Raw genomic sequence first — 16,428 nt, forward strand, 5'->3', positions numbered from 1 at the left:
AAACAAAGGCCTGGAGCCACCGCATTTTCGCCACTACTACACGTGACATGCACGCACTGGTCGGAAGTCGCGATATGTGCAGAAGGCTGCAGAATGTGACGTATATGTGTATGATGTTCCGTGTTGGTGGTACTTCCGTACTAGTGGTACTTCCCTACTGCTGATGCTGATATCAATGGTTGTATAAAGGGCTCTAAATATATAAAAATAAAACAAAAAGACTATAAACTGCACAGGCCCTGTTTAGCCGAAGATCCAGTCGAGTACTCTCTGGACCATATTAAGATCTTTCTTGTTCCTGGTCTCAAGTTCCTGGTAGTACTTTATTTCGTGCTCTTCGATTTCACGTAACCCACTCACCAAATCGGCTTCTTCTGGTTTGACAAACTTGGTCTTGAACACCAACTTCCACATGCAAAAGACAAAAATGGAGATGAAAAGCATCAAGTAATCATAAAGGAAATTCTCAATGCTCCACATTCCGGGCAAGAAATTAGTGTATCCCAACAAGATGACCATGACAAAAGTGAAAAACAATCCAACCATAGCAGTGTAAGGCTGACCCCATCCTTTATATGTAAACGAGTTTCTATCAATGCCTTGGGCTTTGCATGCTCTGTAGAATCCCAAATAAGTTACACACATGAAACTGAAATTCAAAACCTGTGCACCACTACATAGTGAAACCAACCAATTAAAGACTGTGGCAGTACCGCTACCTAATTGAAGCAAAGAAAGTAATGAGAATCCAACACCCAATGCAACACCATAGATTGGAACACCTTGTTTATTGCAAATGGCAAACCATTTGGGAGCATATCCCTTAAGTGCCAACCCATATAAGCATCTGGAAGAACAATATAAATAAGAGTTACCTGCGGAAAATGCTGATGTTAAACACAATGCATTGACAATATGGGGCAAAACAGTAATACCCAAGTTTTCCATTGCAACAACATAGGGCGAGACTGTAGCATCACCTCCAGACGTAGTGCTCATTTTATAAAGTAAATTGGCATCATTATATGGAACCAAGACACCAACACTGATGGCACCTCCAATATAAAAGAAAACAAGACGGTAGAAGAATGTTTTAAAGGCTCTAGGCATCACTTTTCTTGGATTGATGGTTTCTCCTGCAATCATTGAAATATACTCTGCTCCAACAATAGTGAAAACAGCAATAAACATGGCACCAGCTAAAAACCCTTCAAATCTACCAAGTGTTCCAGTAGCAAGATACTCTGCAAATGCTCCAGGGTCTCTCCAATATCTGAAGCCAAACGCATCTCTCTGTGGATTACCACCCACCATTGCGATAAAACTAAAACATAATAGCCCAACAGCTAATAACAATTTACCCAATGATAGCCAAAATTCGGATTCACCATACCATTGAACCGCAAACACATTTAAGACTGTATACATGACAATTTGAATGCAAAACGTTATCGCAGGCGAATAATCATTTCTCCAAAAGTGAATCATACCATTAACTGCTGTAATTTCATAGGGAATATAGATGGCTTCCATAATGTAGAAATTGTAACCAACTGCGGCTTCGAATGCTGGATCAATAACTCTACCAGCTATAGTGATAAATGGAGAATCAACCGGCAAATAACTCACCATTTCACCACAACTTGCAATAACTAAAAGAAACACAGCACTCCAGAGGAAAAACGATAGAAATAAGGATCCTGGTCCACCTCTAACCAATGCTATACCAATACTGATAAAAAGTGCTGAACCAATAGAACCACCGATAGCAATTAATTGGACATGTCTGGATTCCAATCTACGCTTTGTATGACTTTTGTGATAATCATAGGCCACCTCAGTGACTTCACCACTTGCTGGTTCATCGTGGATCGAACTAGATTCGTTTTTCACTTCAATACCGTAACCTTCTTTTGAATTCATGTTTGTTTTTGGATTTTGTTTTTGGATTTTGTTTTTGGATATTTTTTTTGAATATTTCTTTTGAATAAAGATGAAAAATTAATGGAAAAGAAACAACTTCACTATTCTTTCAGTATTCTTTTCTTTTCTAATATCTCGATACTCTTTTCTTTTTCGTAAACAGAAATAATTGAGATTGTTAAACAACCAATAAAAGAATAAATACTTAAGACATTCAAACTCGAACTAACAAGAGCTGGAAAAATTCTTTTATTTATATAAATTGGAACAACTAGACTGCGTCCATAGTATGATGAGATAGTAGTACAGTAATACAACCGTAGAACAGTGAAATAGTTTATTATAAGATATGAAATGCTCCATTGCCAATCGTAATTTTCAGTAAAGGAATAACTAAAGCTAATCGATATCTACTATCTGTTTTTCAGTTGTGCTCAGAGCCCTCCAATAGTGGTTTACCAGAGAGATCGACGCCAACGGAGGCCTGTTGTATCGGGATCCTGTCTCGCAGGCGAGATTCATGCTGCAGTCACGCGTCTGCGGTCTTTTAGGTGTTTTAGGCCTGCGTTTGTTGGCTGCCCACCCCTGCGTGTGCGGGCGGCGGCACAGTGCGCTTCTTCTGATAGGCTGAGCACTGCAGGCAGATAACCCGGCGGGAGCAGCACAGAGCTCGTTGAGAAGCACTCTCTTTGAGAGTTCTCGTTGAGAAGCGCTCTCTTGGGCAACAACACCAGTAGAGGGACTCTCTTGGAGAAGGCTTTACTGGCTTTTCTTGCCTTCTTTTGTTTCCAGTGGCCTAAAATCAACCGTTGATACGCTGATAATGGTACACAAATCACTGAACAGACCAGTTTCTAGAAAAATGTCGCTCGAAAGATCTGTGATTAATGTCTGAGGTTGCACTTCTTCAAAAAAGAAAATTATTATTGGGGTTGTCACCCCATCCTATGTCATTTGGTTTTTCCTTCGCTAACTGAATTTATCTACGGTGTGTACTGCTCTGTTTATTTTCTTACATTCAGCAGAAAATACGAGAAAAAAAGATCAATGTAAGAAAGACCAATCATTAATAACTGGAAGCATATCAACATTTCACTTGTAGTCCCTGGAACAGCAGTGGCAGCACCACCAGCTGGGACTGGGAAGTCCATAGCTTTTTCAAGTTTGTTCCTGAAATCAAAAATCAAAAATCAAAAATCAAAAGAAATAGTTCAGTATACATTTAATTTCAATCTAAAATAAAACTGTTAAATTCTTGTTTCTAGCCTAAATTTCCATACTTTAATTAAAGGCAAGAGTATAATATTTGGAAAATTGTGTAGACTTCCTAATTTTTATCATTATATGGCTACTACACGCTATAGTATCCATTTGATATACTAAATTGAATATATTCGAAGAAAAAGAAACAAAAAAAGCATTATTTATCCTACTCAGATAGCTTAATATTAAATTGTAATAACTTATGTCATTTGATAACAAACCTAATAACAATAATCTCAGCTACATTGTTCAATTGTATTATGTATAATAACTATAATCATTATCCTTTATTATCTATCAGTAATTTAAATAACATTCTAAATAATATTTTAAATAATAGTATATAAAAAATCTCATGAGTTCAACATGTAAAATCACAAATCAATTAACTGTAAATTATACAAAATGGCATCAACTTATAATTGAGTTTTAGTAATATCATATCTCTATATACAGAACAAATAGAATATAAGATATTGTAACATATGAATAATTTATTAAATTTTGATTGACTGAAAATATATTGATTACTGAATATATTTTATCAATTCCATTTATTCACTCAACTAAAATTTCCTAATAACATTATGTTTTTCAGTAACCAAATTAAATTAAATTAAATTAAATTGAGTCTGTTAATTATATTATTTGAAAACTTGAAATTGCATTCATTTACTATTTTCAAGTTGATAAACAAGGTGTTTATCAATATTTGCACCTAAAAAAGCTATGGGTTTCCACAAAATTAAATTCTTTTAGTCTTTTAGTGCGATTACAGGTTTTTGACTCTTTAAAATTAAGCTTTTCAAACTTTATTCCTCGATCTAATCAAATTATAATTTGTTATTTGATTAACCTTAAAAGCTTGCCTTCTACAATTATTTAATAATTTATTATCTGCTATTCAGTCTTCTATCGAATTAGCCAATATCGATCATTATCATCACTGATTATTATTCAAGGGTTTTTTTATCTATCAAAAAAAATACTAAAAATAAAAATAAAAACAATAAATTAATGTTTTTTAAATCTATCAAAACTAACTAACTAGATAAATAAATACATACAATCTAAAAACTATCCAATTTAAGAATAAGAATTCAAGACAATAAATCGATTTTTCTAAAAACTCAAAAACACCGAAATAACAAACTCTTTAAATGAATATATAACTATATGAATAGATAAATAAAATTAGAATTCTCAAGCCAACGACTTTCTGAATATTCAGCATGATATTATGGAAATAAATACGCAATACTGTATCACTTACACCATTGCTACATCCCTCCTTAGCATCATCTCGTGAAGGAGATACCCCAGTCTCAGCTTCACCAAATAGCGTTTCTTTTGACACCAGTCCAGAATATGTCCTCAGATAATGCACCAGATAACGCTTCAACCCCTTCTATCAGAACACCCCTCTAACAAGGCAGAGCACGCTTTGAATGTTACCCGAAAACAGTCCACACACAACAAAATTTCTGAGCAGCAAAAAACTTCAATTCTGTTATTTTTGCTGCCAACTCATCTTTTAGCATTGCTCCAGTCTCTCCAAATTTTAGATTAGCATTTAGCATTTGGGGATGCACATAACCACGAGCAAATGACGATACAGCTTTTTCAACCATATTTGAAATCTCTACTCTATCGTATTCAGCGCAAAAAGATCCATATCAATTTATGTTTTTTTTGGGGGTATCAGCTTACTTTCCACTAAAACAAAGTTCTCTTAATTGGAATCATGAGTCTTTTACTTTCTTTCTATGGATTTTTGATTAAAGGCATTGAACTACAAATCTTTTGATTTTTTAATCTTTTCTTCTTTTGGTCAATGTTAAACAAAATGCAAAAATCCTTCTTCAGTATTTTCTAAATCTTTTTTTAATAATTTATCTATTTCCACCTATCTCACTCTATCCTGATGTCTTTAAATAGGAAATAAATGATGATAGCTCAACTCCAACAATACTTTAGCTTATACTATTTTGATAATTGTTTCATCGATTGGGTTTAAGATTTGTGAAACATAGAAGTTCGACTGTTAGAACTTTATTAGCATTTTAGATACCAGGCTATTAGAAAACAGTGAGTCATGGTTCTCTGGGGCTTTTTTTTCTTTCTGACTTTCCCTTTTTCTATTTTGCTATGCCAAAAATATAAATAGAACACTGCAAAACAAAATCCTCACTTTTATGTCCTCTGTTGTTTTGAGACCCAACTAAATTGAGCAAATCATGCATATCTATGCCAGACCAGGCAAACCCAGCATATTCACGTACAATCCACGCATCTGGGTTCGATCATTATCTTTTTATTATATCTAACCACCAGAAAACCTTTCAAGCAACTATACTTCACCAGTTCCATTATCCAAAATGGTCTTAGTTGATGAAGGTGATCCTGATCCAATTTTTTCTGAGTTAAATGCGCCATACATCAAGCTATACACTGCCCCTACTCCCAATGGTCAAAAGGTTTCCATTTTACTTGAACTACTAAAAATAAAATACCATGTCAGATCAATAAGCTTGTCTCAAAAGGAGCAAAAAGAAGACTGGTTTATCAAACTAAATCCCAATGGCAGAATTCCGGTGTTAAGTTATGCTAATTCAAAGGGCAAAAAATTCTCAATAATGGAAAGCGCTTCTATCATGTTGTTTTTAGTTGACAAATTTGATAAAACAAATAAATTCACTTTTGAATACGGTTCAAAAAATTATAATAAAATGTTACAGTGGATTTTTTTTCAAATGGCTAACATTGGTCCAATTCAAGGTCAGATTTGCCACTTTAAATTTTACTTACCCCCTGATAAAATGCCAAACACTAAACAATATGATCAAATTTTAGAAGATTATGATAAAGAAATTAAAAATTATTATCAAATTTTAGAAAATCAATTAATTAAAAATAGCTCGGGCTATTTGGTTGGGGACCATTTATCAGTAGCTGATTTAATTCATTTTCCCTGGATTTACGAATGCTTTTGTATAAATATCGACTTGCAAAGTTATCCTCATTTAAATAATTGGTTAAATAGTATAAATAAAATACCTGCAGTTCAAAGGGGTATGCGTGTTCCATAATTTATATACCATATAGTGAAATACACAATACTTTTAACTTGTAATTACTCGCATATTATCATTATGTTGTATATTATATGTTGTATATCATATGTTGTATATCATATATTGTATATTGTATATATTTATTGAATTATTTTAATGTAATTTAAATAAATATAATAGTTTCATCATAATTGTTTAAAATATCGTCAACCATAAAAAAAGTAAAAAAAATTATATGCAATTAATTTTGTCTTATTATAGTCATGAGCCATGATATCACTATCTTAAATACCTAAATCCTTTTTAACGAGTGCAACACAAATTGGATGATAATTATTTTTAAATTTTTCAAAGGTTTCAATTGCTAATTGTTCATCACATTCTTTTAATAAAATATATCCTGGTCTAACGAATTTCATCCTACCAACGGTTCCTAACCAATCTGCAAAAGTCTGATAATCTTCTTTGATTCTACCTGTTAATAACAATCTATACCATCTAAATATAACTTCTGCATTACCTGATTTTTCATAGTTACTATAAATTTTTTTCATTGCTTTCAATGCTATTTGCCCATTTAAAGTATTCGACCATTGAAATTTATCAATTTTTTCATTAAATCCAGTTAAAGTATCCAAAAAGACAACATTTTGATTTGACGAAAATTCTTCAACATCATTAATATTAAATTTTTTATAAAAATCATCAAATTTTAAAATTTTGTTGGTTTTGTTATTATCTAAAATAAATTTAATCCATTTGTCTGATAAATCGTAACATTTGTTGACTAACGATGTATCAAATTTGGGTTTTGGAGGTAAACCTTCTTTATATAACCAAGTTTCCCAGTCAATTGAATTTAACAAGTCATGATATTTCTTTGTGTTGAAAAATTCATATAATGTATCAATAAATTGGTAGGTGTCTAATGATTTTTCATTAAACTTATTAAAATAATATTTGATAAATGGATCAAAATTTTCAACACCACCTAGTAAGTTTTCTAAATAAAATAACAAATTAAAACCCTTTTCATAAGGAACAGTACTAAAAGCATCATCTGGATCTTTATTGTTTTTCAAATTTTGAATTAATTTTGAAAAATGCAATTGGTTTTTGTTTTCCATTGCTTTGATTGAGGTTTCCAAATCACTCCAGCCAATAATAGCACTAAAATGTCTGGAGGCCTCACCATGAATTGCACCAATAATTCTTCTTTCGAGATAAACAGTCCAACCTTCATTTAACCAAAAATGTTCCCAAGAGCAGTTTGTTACTAAATTACCTGAATATGAATGAGCCAATTCATGAGCAATGACATCGATATTTTCACCATCACCAGAAATAATGGTTGAATTGGCTAATGTTAATTGAGGGTTTTCCATTCCTCCATATGGAAATGCAATTGGACAAATCACAAAATCGTAATTCGTCCATTTATAGTCAAAGACGATTTGTTCAATCGTTCTGATAAAATTTTCCATAATGTTATCTTTGAATTCGTTAGCGCATTCATCGATTTTAATTGGCTCAGAGTATATGGTTGATCTTTCGCCAATTTTTTTGCCAACAACGTTACCACTAACAATGGCGAAAAGATAGGCAGGAATTGGAATTGGCTGATAGAAATAATAAGTGTTTTCTGTTTTCTCTGTTTCATGAATTGTATTATCAACCAATGCTGAGGTTAAAGTTGGTAATGGAGAGGTGACTTTGATCTTGTATGGGGTTTTGATTGAAGGAGTATCAAAACAAGGGAAAATTGATCTTGAATGAATAGCTTCAGATTGAGAGAACAAGTAGGGGTAGTCTTTGCCATCGGTGTTCTTTGAATCTAAAAATTGTAAAGCAGTGCAGTCCTTGGTGGTTTCAAAAGAGATCTTTAAAGTGATTTCGTTATCTTCAATGAAATTTGCTTTATCAATGTTATTTATAATTAATGGAGAGCCTAATGGTTCAGATCTCTGCTTAAGAAAATAATCGTTGGAACCTAAATCCTGGTTGTTAATTGAAACACCATTGATTTTCAAAAAAGAAGTGTCAAGAATAATTTGATTGGCAGCACTTGTGTTTGAAGATAATATATAGGTTACATCACCTTTAACGATTTTTTGGTCAAATAAGATTGCTATATCCAAACTAGTTTCAAATACATTAAAATTCAAGTAATTTGAATTAGTTGAAGGGTCAAACTCTGGAGAAGAAGTTGGACGATGGTTTTCAATGACTTCAGGCAATCTGAACGATTTTGGAGCATTTAAAGTAGACATCATTTGTCTTTTTATTAAATTGTACTGGTTGAATGAGGAAATTGATTTATGAAGCGAGGGTTTAAAATTGGTTGAGTTGAGTAGAAAGGATTTTGAAGAGTATTTGTTGAGATTTCCAAATCGAAGAATAGATGAACGAAATCTCTTTGAAAATAGTTTTGAGTTATTCAATAAATTCAACCCAAAAAGAGATGTTTTCATTGAAATCTAGTCAATTTCTGATAATCAAAGTGAATCTAAAGACAAAACAAGCAACAGATTAAGTGCGATCCAAAATTAGCCTTTATATACCCGTCTTCAGGTTAGCATAAACACCAGCTTCTGACCTCCTGCCATCCTGTCGCTTTGAAATGGCCATTGTCAGCAGAAAACACAGGTAGATCCAACAACAAAGCACTGGAAACACCAGAAGCACCAGAAGCAGCTCATCCAGCTAGAACACAAGAAGGTGGGCACCAACAAGTTTAGTCTGTTCAGGTGCCAACGGAAGCATCCCGACGGACACAACCAGCCGTACGGATACACAAAACTCGCGAACGGAACCAGCCCAACGGAGCCAAGCAACGGATGACTCAAACAGTTTGAACGGATGTCTTTGTCAGCACTGACCTAATCACAAAACAAACAGGGCAATCCCGTATTGCTACATGTGACCCACAGCACTTCCGGTTTGGCGTAATTAGGGGCACGTTTAAACTTTGATTATATTTCAGATTTCCAGCTCTTTATGATGAAATGTCCAAAACAGTTGGTATCAACTGCATCATTGCTGTGTTTTTGGTTTCTAAATTGCCTATTGTTTGGTTTTATTATTCAATCTTGCACATAATCACTTTGTAATGTCTGAAATACCAATTGGTAAGTGTTTTACACCAGCAGTATTACTCTCATTGTGTCATCAGTGGATCATTTAGACAGTGATTTGGGATTTCCAGTACTAATTGAAAGAACAGAAAATGTCTTTTTTTTTTTGCAATATCGAGATGAGATTTAGATTGATAGTGAAAATCACAGCGAATATAAAAATGAAATACTTCAATTAAAGATCGAAATTACTGACATTTTCTATTTTTTTTTTTGCTCTTTATCATAGTTCTCGATCAAGGTACTGGTTTCGTTAAAATTGGTTATTCCGGAACCAATTTTCCTGAACATACTTTTCCTTCAATTGTTGGAAGACCAATTCTTAGAGCCGAAGAATCAAACTCTTCTTTGGCTCTATTACAAGATTTAAAAGATATAAACTTAAAAGATATAATGTGTGGTTATGAAGCTCAAAAGATTCGTTCAATTTTACAAATCTCTTATCCAATGGAAAATGGTATCATAAAAAATTGGGAAGATATGCAGCATCTTTGGGATTATTCCTTTTATGAAAAGATGCAAATTGATCCACATGGTAAAAAAGTCCTCTTAACTGAACCTCCTATGAATCCTTTAAGAAATAGAGAAAGAATGTGTGAAATAATGTTGGAAAATTATCAATTTTCTGGGGTCTACGTGGCAATCCAAGCTGTATTAGCCTTATATGCTCAAGGTCTATCCTCTGGTGTTGTAGTAGACTCTGGTGATGGTGTAACTCATATTGTCCCTGTTTATGATTCTGTAGTCTTAACTCATCAAACAAAAAGAATAGACATAGCAGGTAGAGATGTAACTAAAAACTTGATAAATCTATTACTAAGAAGAGGTTATGCATTCAACAGAACAGCTGATTTTGAAACCATTAGACAAATAAAAGAAAAATTATGTTATATTTCTTATGATCTAGATTTTGATACTAAACTAGCTCAAGATACAACGGTTTTAGTTGAAAACTATGAGTTACCTGATGGCAGAGTAATCAAAATTGGTTCTGAAAGATTTGAGGCTCCGGAATGTCTCTTCCAACCAAATTTAATTGGTGTTGAACAACAAGGTATTGGTGAAGCTCTATTCAACACTATACAATCCTGTGACGTTGATATTAGAAGCACTTTATATAAATCTATTGTTCTCTCTGGTGGTTCAAGTATGTACCCTGGATTGCCTTCAAGAATAGAAAAAGAATTGAAACAATTATGGTTCACTAGAGTATTGAATGGAAATGCTGAAAGATTATCCAAATTTAAACTAAGGATCGAAGATCCTCCAAGAAGAAAACATATGGTCTTTATTGGTGGTGCTGTTTTAGCTCAAATTATGCAAGACAAAGAACATATGTGGTTAACAAAACAAGAATGGGAAGAGCAAGGCCCAAGGATTTTACAAACCAAATTTGGTCCTAGATAGTTATAGTTATAGTTATTAATCATAGCTATTGCTATGATTAAGTTCATATTTTTATGTATACATATATATATGTATATTTAGAATCACCAAAATATTATGTTGCTAAAGCCCTTTTTTTTTATCAAGTTACTTGAATATGTAAATTAATACATACATATATATATGTTTATGTTTTATTTTTGAAAAATTGAAATGTAGTTGCTGAAAAACAAAATTAAAAAATGTTTTCAAAAAAAAGAGTGTGGTAAATGGTTTATGCTATTTATTTTTGCTGAGAAATAAAATGTCTGCAAAAAAAACTATCGTAATAATAAATATAGTAGAAATTTTAAGAAAGAAAAACTGTTTTGATAGAAATGAAAAATTAACCAAAAACAAGAACAAAAATAATAATCAAAAACAAAGAGAAATAAACAATGGAAAATAGGAAAAAGATAAAAAAAATAACCAATAATAAGCATCAAGAAATAAAAACTTTATAATTTACAATACCATACCAGTATAATGAGTTAATGAAAAGTGATAAACAAAAATATGAATAAACACAAAAATAGTATGAATTAAAAAAAGATTGACATGAATATTTCCTTTTATTTTTAAAAATTAAATTCTGGGATTTTTCCCCAAACATCATCGGCCAACATATCTACGGTTTCTTTTTTAATATTATTGTTTTTGGCTCCATAAACCAATGCACTGTTAAGTAAACCTTTAACAAACTCTTTATTTATAACAGTAGGTTTTATAAAAGGTCCATCTAATAATTGAATAGCAGTCCAACGATCTTGAGGGTTTCTATGAAAGCAAGCTTTTATTGTTGCTATTGCAGTTCTAGGAACAGCAACATCACCAAGTCCCTTTTCAGGAAAGGATATTTTAACATCAGGATTAATGATAGCAAGCACTCTTTTGCTGCCAGTAAGATGAGCGTAAGGTGGTTTCCCATAAATCATTTGATAAATTATGCAACCACAGGACCAGATATCTGAAGGCTTACCAACTTTCCAAGTTGAGCTATGAGTGGATGAAGAGACTTTATCATCAAGTAAGGCTTCAGGTGCCATATAGTTTAAAGTGCCTATTTGGTTATCTCTGTAGATGTTTACGGTATAGTCAGGAACAGCATTAGCTATACCAAAATCTATAATTTTTAGTTTACCTTTGACAAATAAAAAATTTGCAGGTTTTAAATCCGAGTGAACGATTCCTGCCAGATGAACAGCTTCAACACATTTTAGGACTTCCTTTGAGTGAAATCTGACAAATTCAACATCTAAAGGATCATAGGACCTTTGAGATAAAACATTTGCTAAATCTATTTCACCACACTCCATTACAACGTATAAATTAGCTTTATCCAAATAGTAGTCGATTAATTTTACAACTCTATTTTGATTTCTTAATTTTAATAACAAGTCGATTTCACCTTTAAAACCTTTAACGACAGTTTCATCGACTTGATCAAAGAATACTTTTTTTATAGCATAAATTTTTTTTGTTTGAGATTTGACTTTATAGACTACTGATGAACCTCCTTTACCGATTTTTCCAATAATTTCATAAGAGTTGTTATTGACTTCAATTGTATCTCTCAAAGAAGAGTTTAGTTGATTGTGGACTTGTTGTTGAAGATTTGAAATTGAAAATTGTGGTTGAGATTGAGGTTGAGGTTCTAGTTGGGGTTGAAGATGTACTTGTGGTTGGGGTTGAAGTTGAGGATCTGTTTGTGATTGAATTTGAGATTGAATTTGAGATTGAGATTGAGATTGAGATTGAGATTGAGATTTTGAAAGGGAAATTTTAATTGGATTTAGAATTGAGCTTGAAGATTTTAGATTAGATCGTAAAGAAGATTTTAAATTGGATCTTAAAGGAGTTTTTAAGTGTGAAATCGGACCTCTTTCTTTTAGTTTTTGATTTGAAAAAGTTTTGAAGTTGACAGATTTTATTTGATTTAAAGGAGGAGTTTGTGATAGTTTTGCCAGTAAAATGTTAGTGCTAATTTTAGCGTTGATGTTTTTATTATTTTTAATAATATTGATGTTAAGATTTTTATTGATATTATTGGTATTTTTATTAATATTAATATTATTATTAATATTAATATTATTATTATTGATATTGTTATCGATTGAATTATCAAATTGGTTATTATCATTATAGATGATATGAGGTTTAATGTTGTTTATTGGGGTCATTAGTATATCGTTATCTTGAGATTTATCATAATTCTGTATTTTATTATTGATAGTTTTATTGTTGTTACTGTTGTTGTTGTTGTTGTTGTTGTTGTTGTATAATATATTTTCATCTTTAAAATTTGAATAAATATTTGAATTAAAATTTGAAGTAAAGCTTGATTTAAATTGAGAGTTTGGTAATACATTTGTATTGGAGATTGGATTTGAATTTGGAGTATAAAAATTTTCGTTATAACTACTATTTGGTTGATTGAAAGATTTGTTTAGGTTATTGTTAAAGTCATTATTTTTGAGGATGTTTTTACTTGAGCTCTGCAGAGAATTTATAATGGCATTATTATTAATGTTATTGATATTATTATTACTATTGATATTATTATTACTATTGCTATTATTATTACTATTGCTATTATTATTGTTGTTGTTGTTATTGTTGTTATGATTGTTGTTATTATTATGATTGTAGTTGGAATTTGTTATAGTTGTTGATTTTGTTATATTTGTGTGATTATTTATTAGATACTCATTATCCATTATATCGTTATTCATGTTTGAGTTCGAGTTTGAATTCGAGTAGAAAGTTGATTTGTTATTATTAATTAGATCGTAGTTATCTTTAATAACCTGTGTATTTTTTGAGACTATGGTGTTGTTAATATTCATATCGTTGGTGATACCATTGATGTTATTTGTTATGATATTGTTTGTGTCATTGTATATGTCGTGGTTGTAAAGGATATTGGGCTGGTCTAAATTGCTGCTGATGGCAGCTAGCCCATATTCACTGATCTTTTTCTTTAAAGGTTCTGAATCATCAGATTCATTTAAATAATCGAACAATTCCATAGTCTATACAGAGAAAGATGAGAGTAAGAAATTCATATCAACATGGGTGGACAATTTGAGGTGTTGGATTCGATGAGTAGCACCGGCAGACAAGCAGCTAATGGTTGTTGAGATTGAGATTAAGATTGAGATTAATACAGAAACTAAAATCAAGATTAAGGTCGAGATTAAGATCGAAATTATGACTGTTGATAGATGATTATAATTGTGATTGCAATTTGAGTAATTGTTTATTGTTGGTTGAAATCAAAAGCTTATTTTTCTTTTTGTCTTTCCACAAATCTCGCTATCAGCACGTGTCAAAGATTTCGCGGAGATAATTGTGCGCGGAGAAAGCTCGGGATTCCAAACTATAAGTGCACACCTTCTCTGCACAAAAACACACAAAGACGCGTGCAATTTGCGATCGGTCTTTTGAGTCATAACCGGATGCGGCAAGAAGAAACACGTCTTTCCGTGAAATGTTTTATCTCAATAGAGTTAAAATATTCACGTGCAAAAGACAGATTTTGCAATGCACATGCACATTTACGCACAGCTCAATAAGAGTTCACCTGTTAATGCGTGGCTGGTGCGTCACGCTTCCGATGCGCGATTTGATTGGTGGGCTGTGCGTGACTAATTTCGTTCTTATCAGCCCGCTCGAAGCGTCCGAAGATCTCGAACACCGACTGCGTACTCGGACCGTTAGCACAGACGATTGCTATATGATGATCGCTATGAGTAATGGTATCACCAAACACAATTGGCTGCTGTCAAAAGAAAAGTGTGTAATCAGAATGCAATCTGCGTGCTCAGCGGGTATTGAAGAGACAGTCTCCAGCCGTAGGCTTGGACCATCTTTTTCCGGCTGCGGCATCTGTTCGGAAAACCGGTGCGGAGTCTCGAAAAAGCCGTTTTCACAATCAAATTTTTTGTTTTGCTTCAAATTTTTCAATGACCTGCATCTTTTTGTCCTTTTGATGTTGAGAGCTATCTTTTTCTCTTTATTTAAACATTGTTGTTTCCTTTTCTCTTTTCTTTTTTTGTCCTTTGTATGCTTTCCCTGAATTATAAGAGGAATATCACCAACTTTGTCTTTTCTTCAAGAAAAATTCATACTCTTCTTTGCAATAACAATAGCAATATTCACAATTCTATTCTCAACACTGCCAATTCTGTCAACACTACCAATTGCATCAACACTAATCACTCTATCATCACAATAAAAATGTCCTTTCACAAAACAGCTGCTTCTCGTTTGCAACAAGTTGCTAGTCACTTATCGACCTCATCTCCATCATCTCCATCTTCCTCGTCTTCACCCTCAATTTCTCCTGATAAACCATTCAAAGTGACTGTCATTGGATCAGGTAACTGGGGCACAACAATTGCCAAAATCATTGCCGAAAACACTGCTTTAACTCCTAATCTTTTCCAAAGAAATGTTAACATGTGGGTCTATGAAGAAAAAATCAATGGCAAAAACTTGACTGAAATCATCAATACAAAACACGAAAACGTCAAATATTTACCTGATATCAAATTGCCCGAAAACTTAATTGCTCAGCCTGATATTGCAGTTGCTGTAAAAGACTCAGATCTAATTGTATTCAATATTCCCCACCAATTCTTGAAAAGAATCTGCTCAAACCTAAAGGGCCACATTAAACCAACTGCCAGAGCCATATCTTGTTTAAAAGGTTTAAACGTTAATCCAGATGGTTGTCAATTGCTATCTGACTACATCACTGATCACTTGGGTATTCATTGTGGTGCTTTGAGTGGTGCTAATCTAGCTCCAGAAATAGCTAGACACAAATGGTCTGAGACAACTGTCGCATATAACTTGCCAAACGATTATAGAGGTCCCACGAAGGACATCAACCAATTGACCTTAAAAAAGCTATTCCACAGACCTTACTTCCATGTCAGGGTTATTGATGATATTGCTGGTGTTTCTCTAGCTGGTGCTTTGAAAAATATCGTTGCCTTAGCTGCAGGCTTTGTAGAAGGTTTGGGCTGGGGTGATAATGCAAAGGCTGCTATCATGAGAATTGGCTTGATGGAAACTGTCAATTTCGGTAAAACCTTTTTCCCCAATTGCAATGAAAAGACATTCACTGAAGAAAGCGCTGGTGTAGCTGATTTAATTACAACTTGTTCTGGTGGTAGAAATGTCAAAATTGGTAAATACATGGCTGAAACTGGTAAAAGTGCCTGGGACTCTGAAAAGGATTTGTTAAATGGCCAATCTGCCCAAGGTATCATCACTGCAAAGGAAGTTCATGAGTTGTTGGAAAACAAAAATATGACTGCTGATTTTCCCTTGTTCGAAGCAACTTATCAAATTGTTTATGGCTCTGAATCTATGCAAAAACTACCTGAATTATTGGAGAGATGTGAACAATAATTACAATCAAACTCAACCAAATCAAATCAAATCAAATCAAATCAAATCAAATCAAATCAAATCAAATCAAAAAAATAATCAATTCCTGTAATTTCATGTAATTTGCTATTTATTATTTGCCATAGATTTTTATATTCAATATTCCCCTGTTCCTCCATTTATCTATTTTTCTATTTCTCTTTCTCACT

General features: G+C 32.7%; 7 protein-coding genes across 7 annotated transcripts; 3 read left to right on the forward strand and 4 right to left on the reverse strand.

Moving 5' to 3' along the window:
• Positions 1–166: 166 nt before the first annotated feature.
• On the reverse strand, positions 167–2,147 carry ASCRUDRAFT_75908 (uncharacterized protein). The gene has a single exon (XM_020193266.1). It carries the CDS (start codon positions 1,921–1,923, stop codon positions 244–246), a length of 1,680 nt encoding a protein of 559 aa, XP_020047504.1. The 5' UTR covers positions 1,924–2,147; the 3' UTR covers positions 167–243.
• A 2,490-nt stretch (positions 2,148–4,637) lies between these two features.
• Positions 4,638–4,817, reverse strand: ASCRUDRAFT_80940 (uncharacterized protein; the record flags this gene model as incomplete). The annotated part of the gene is made up of 1 exon (XM_020194551.1): positions 4,638–4,817. One exon carries the CDS (start codon positions 4,815–4,817, stop codon positions 4,638–4,640), a length of 180 nt encoding a protein of 59 aa, XP_020047505.1.
• Positions 4,818–5,564: 747 nt separating this feature from the next.
• ASCRUDRAFT_70403 (glutathione S-transferase family protein) lies at positions 5,565–6,275 on the forward strand (the record flags this gene model as incomplete). The annotated part of the gene is made up of 1 exon (XM_020191790.1): positions 5,565–6,275. One exon carries the CDS (start codon positions 5,565–5,567, stop codon positions 6,273–6,275), a length of 711 nt encoding a protein of 236 aa, XP_020047506.1.
• Positions 6,276–6,322: 47 nt separating this feature from the next.
• On the reverse strand, positions 6,323–8,902 carry LAP2 (bifunctional aminopeptidase/epoxide hydrolase). The gene has a single exon (XM_020193267.1). It carries the CDS (start codon positions 8,531–8,533, stop codon positions 6,545–6,547), a length of 1,989 nt encoding a protein of 662 aa, XP_020047507.1. The 5' UTR covers positions 8,534–8,902; the 3' UTR covers positions 6,323–6,544.
• Positions 8,903–9,331: 429 nt separating this feature from the next.
• ARP2 (actin-related protein 2) lies at positions 9,332–10,912 on the forward strand. The gene has a single exon (XM_020193268.1). It carries the CDS (start codon positions 9,788–9,790, stop codon positions 10,799–10,801), a length of 1,014 nt encoding a protein of 337 aa, XP_020047508.1. The 5' UTR covers positions 9,332–9,787; the 3' UTR covers positions 10,802–10,912.
• Positions 10,913–11,375: 463 nt separating this feature from the next.
• ASCRUDRAFT_13560 (serine/threonine/tyrosine protein kinase MPS1) lies at positions 11,376–14,795 on the reverse strand (the record flags this gene model as incomplete). The annotated part of the gene is made up of 2 exons (XM_020189095.1): positions 11,376–13,851; positions 14,790–14,795. The coding sequence occupies 2 exons, from the start codon at positions 14,793–14,795 to the stop codon at positions 11,398–11,400; spliced, it is 2,460 nt and encodes an 819-aa protein (XP_020047509.1). The 3' UTR covers positions 11,376–11,397.
• Positions 14,796–15,058: 263 nt separating this feature from the next.
• On the forward strand, positions 15,059–16,240 carry ASCRUDRAFT_34743 (glycerol-3-phosphate dehydrogenase (NAD(+)) GPD1; the record flags this gene model as incomplete). The annotated part of the gene is made up of 1 exon (XM_020190545.1): positions 15,059–16,240. The coding sequence occupies one exon, from the start codon at positions 15,059–15,061 to the stop codon at positions 16,238–16,240; it is 1,182 nt and encodes a 393-aa protein (XP_020047510.1).
• Positions 16,241–16,428: the final 188 nt, after the last annotated feature.

This window comes from Ascoidea rubescens (genome assembly GCF_001661345.1).
Source record: "Ascoidea rubescens DSM 1968 unplaced genomic scaffold ASCRUscaffold_6, whole genome shotgun sequence".
In the NCBI taxonomy this organism is placed as follows: domain Eukaryota; kingdom Fungi; phylum Ascomycota; class Saccharomycetes; order Ascoideales; family Ascoideaceae; genus Ascoidea; species Ascoidea rubescens.

Coding starts and splice junctions, on each gene's coding strand:
- ASCRUDRAFT_75908 (XM_020193266.1), bottom strand. CDS start 1,923: ATGAATTCAAAAGAAGGTTACGGTATTGAAGTGAAAAACGAATCTAGT.
- LAP2 (XM_020193267.1), bottom strand. CDS start 8,533: ATGATGTCTACTTTAAATGCTCCAAAATCGTTCAGATTGCCTGAAGTC.
- ARP2 (XM_020193268.1), top strand. CDS start 9,788: ATGTGTGGTTATGAAGCTCAAAAGATTCGTTCAATTTTACAAATCTCT.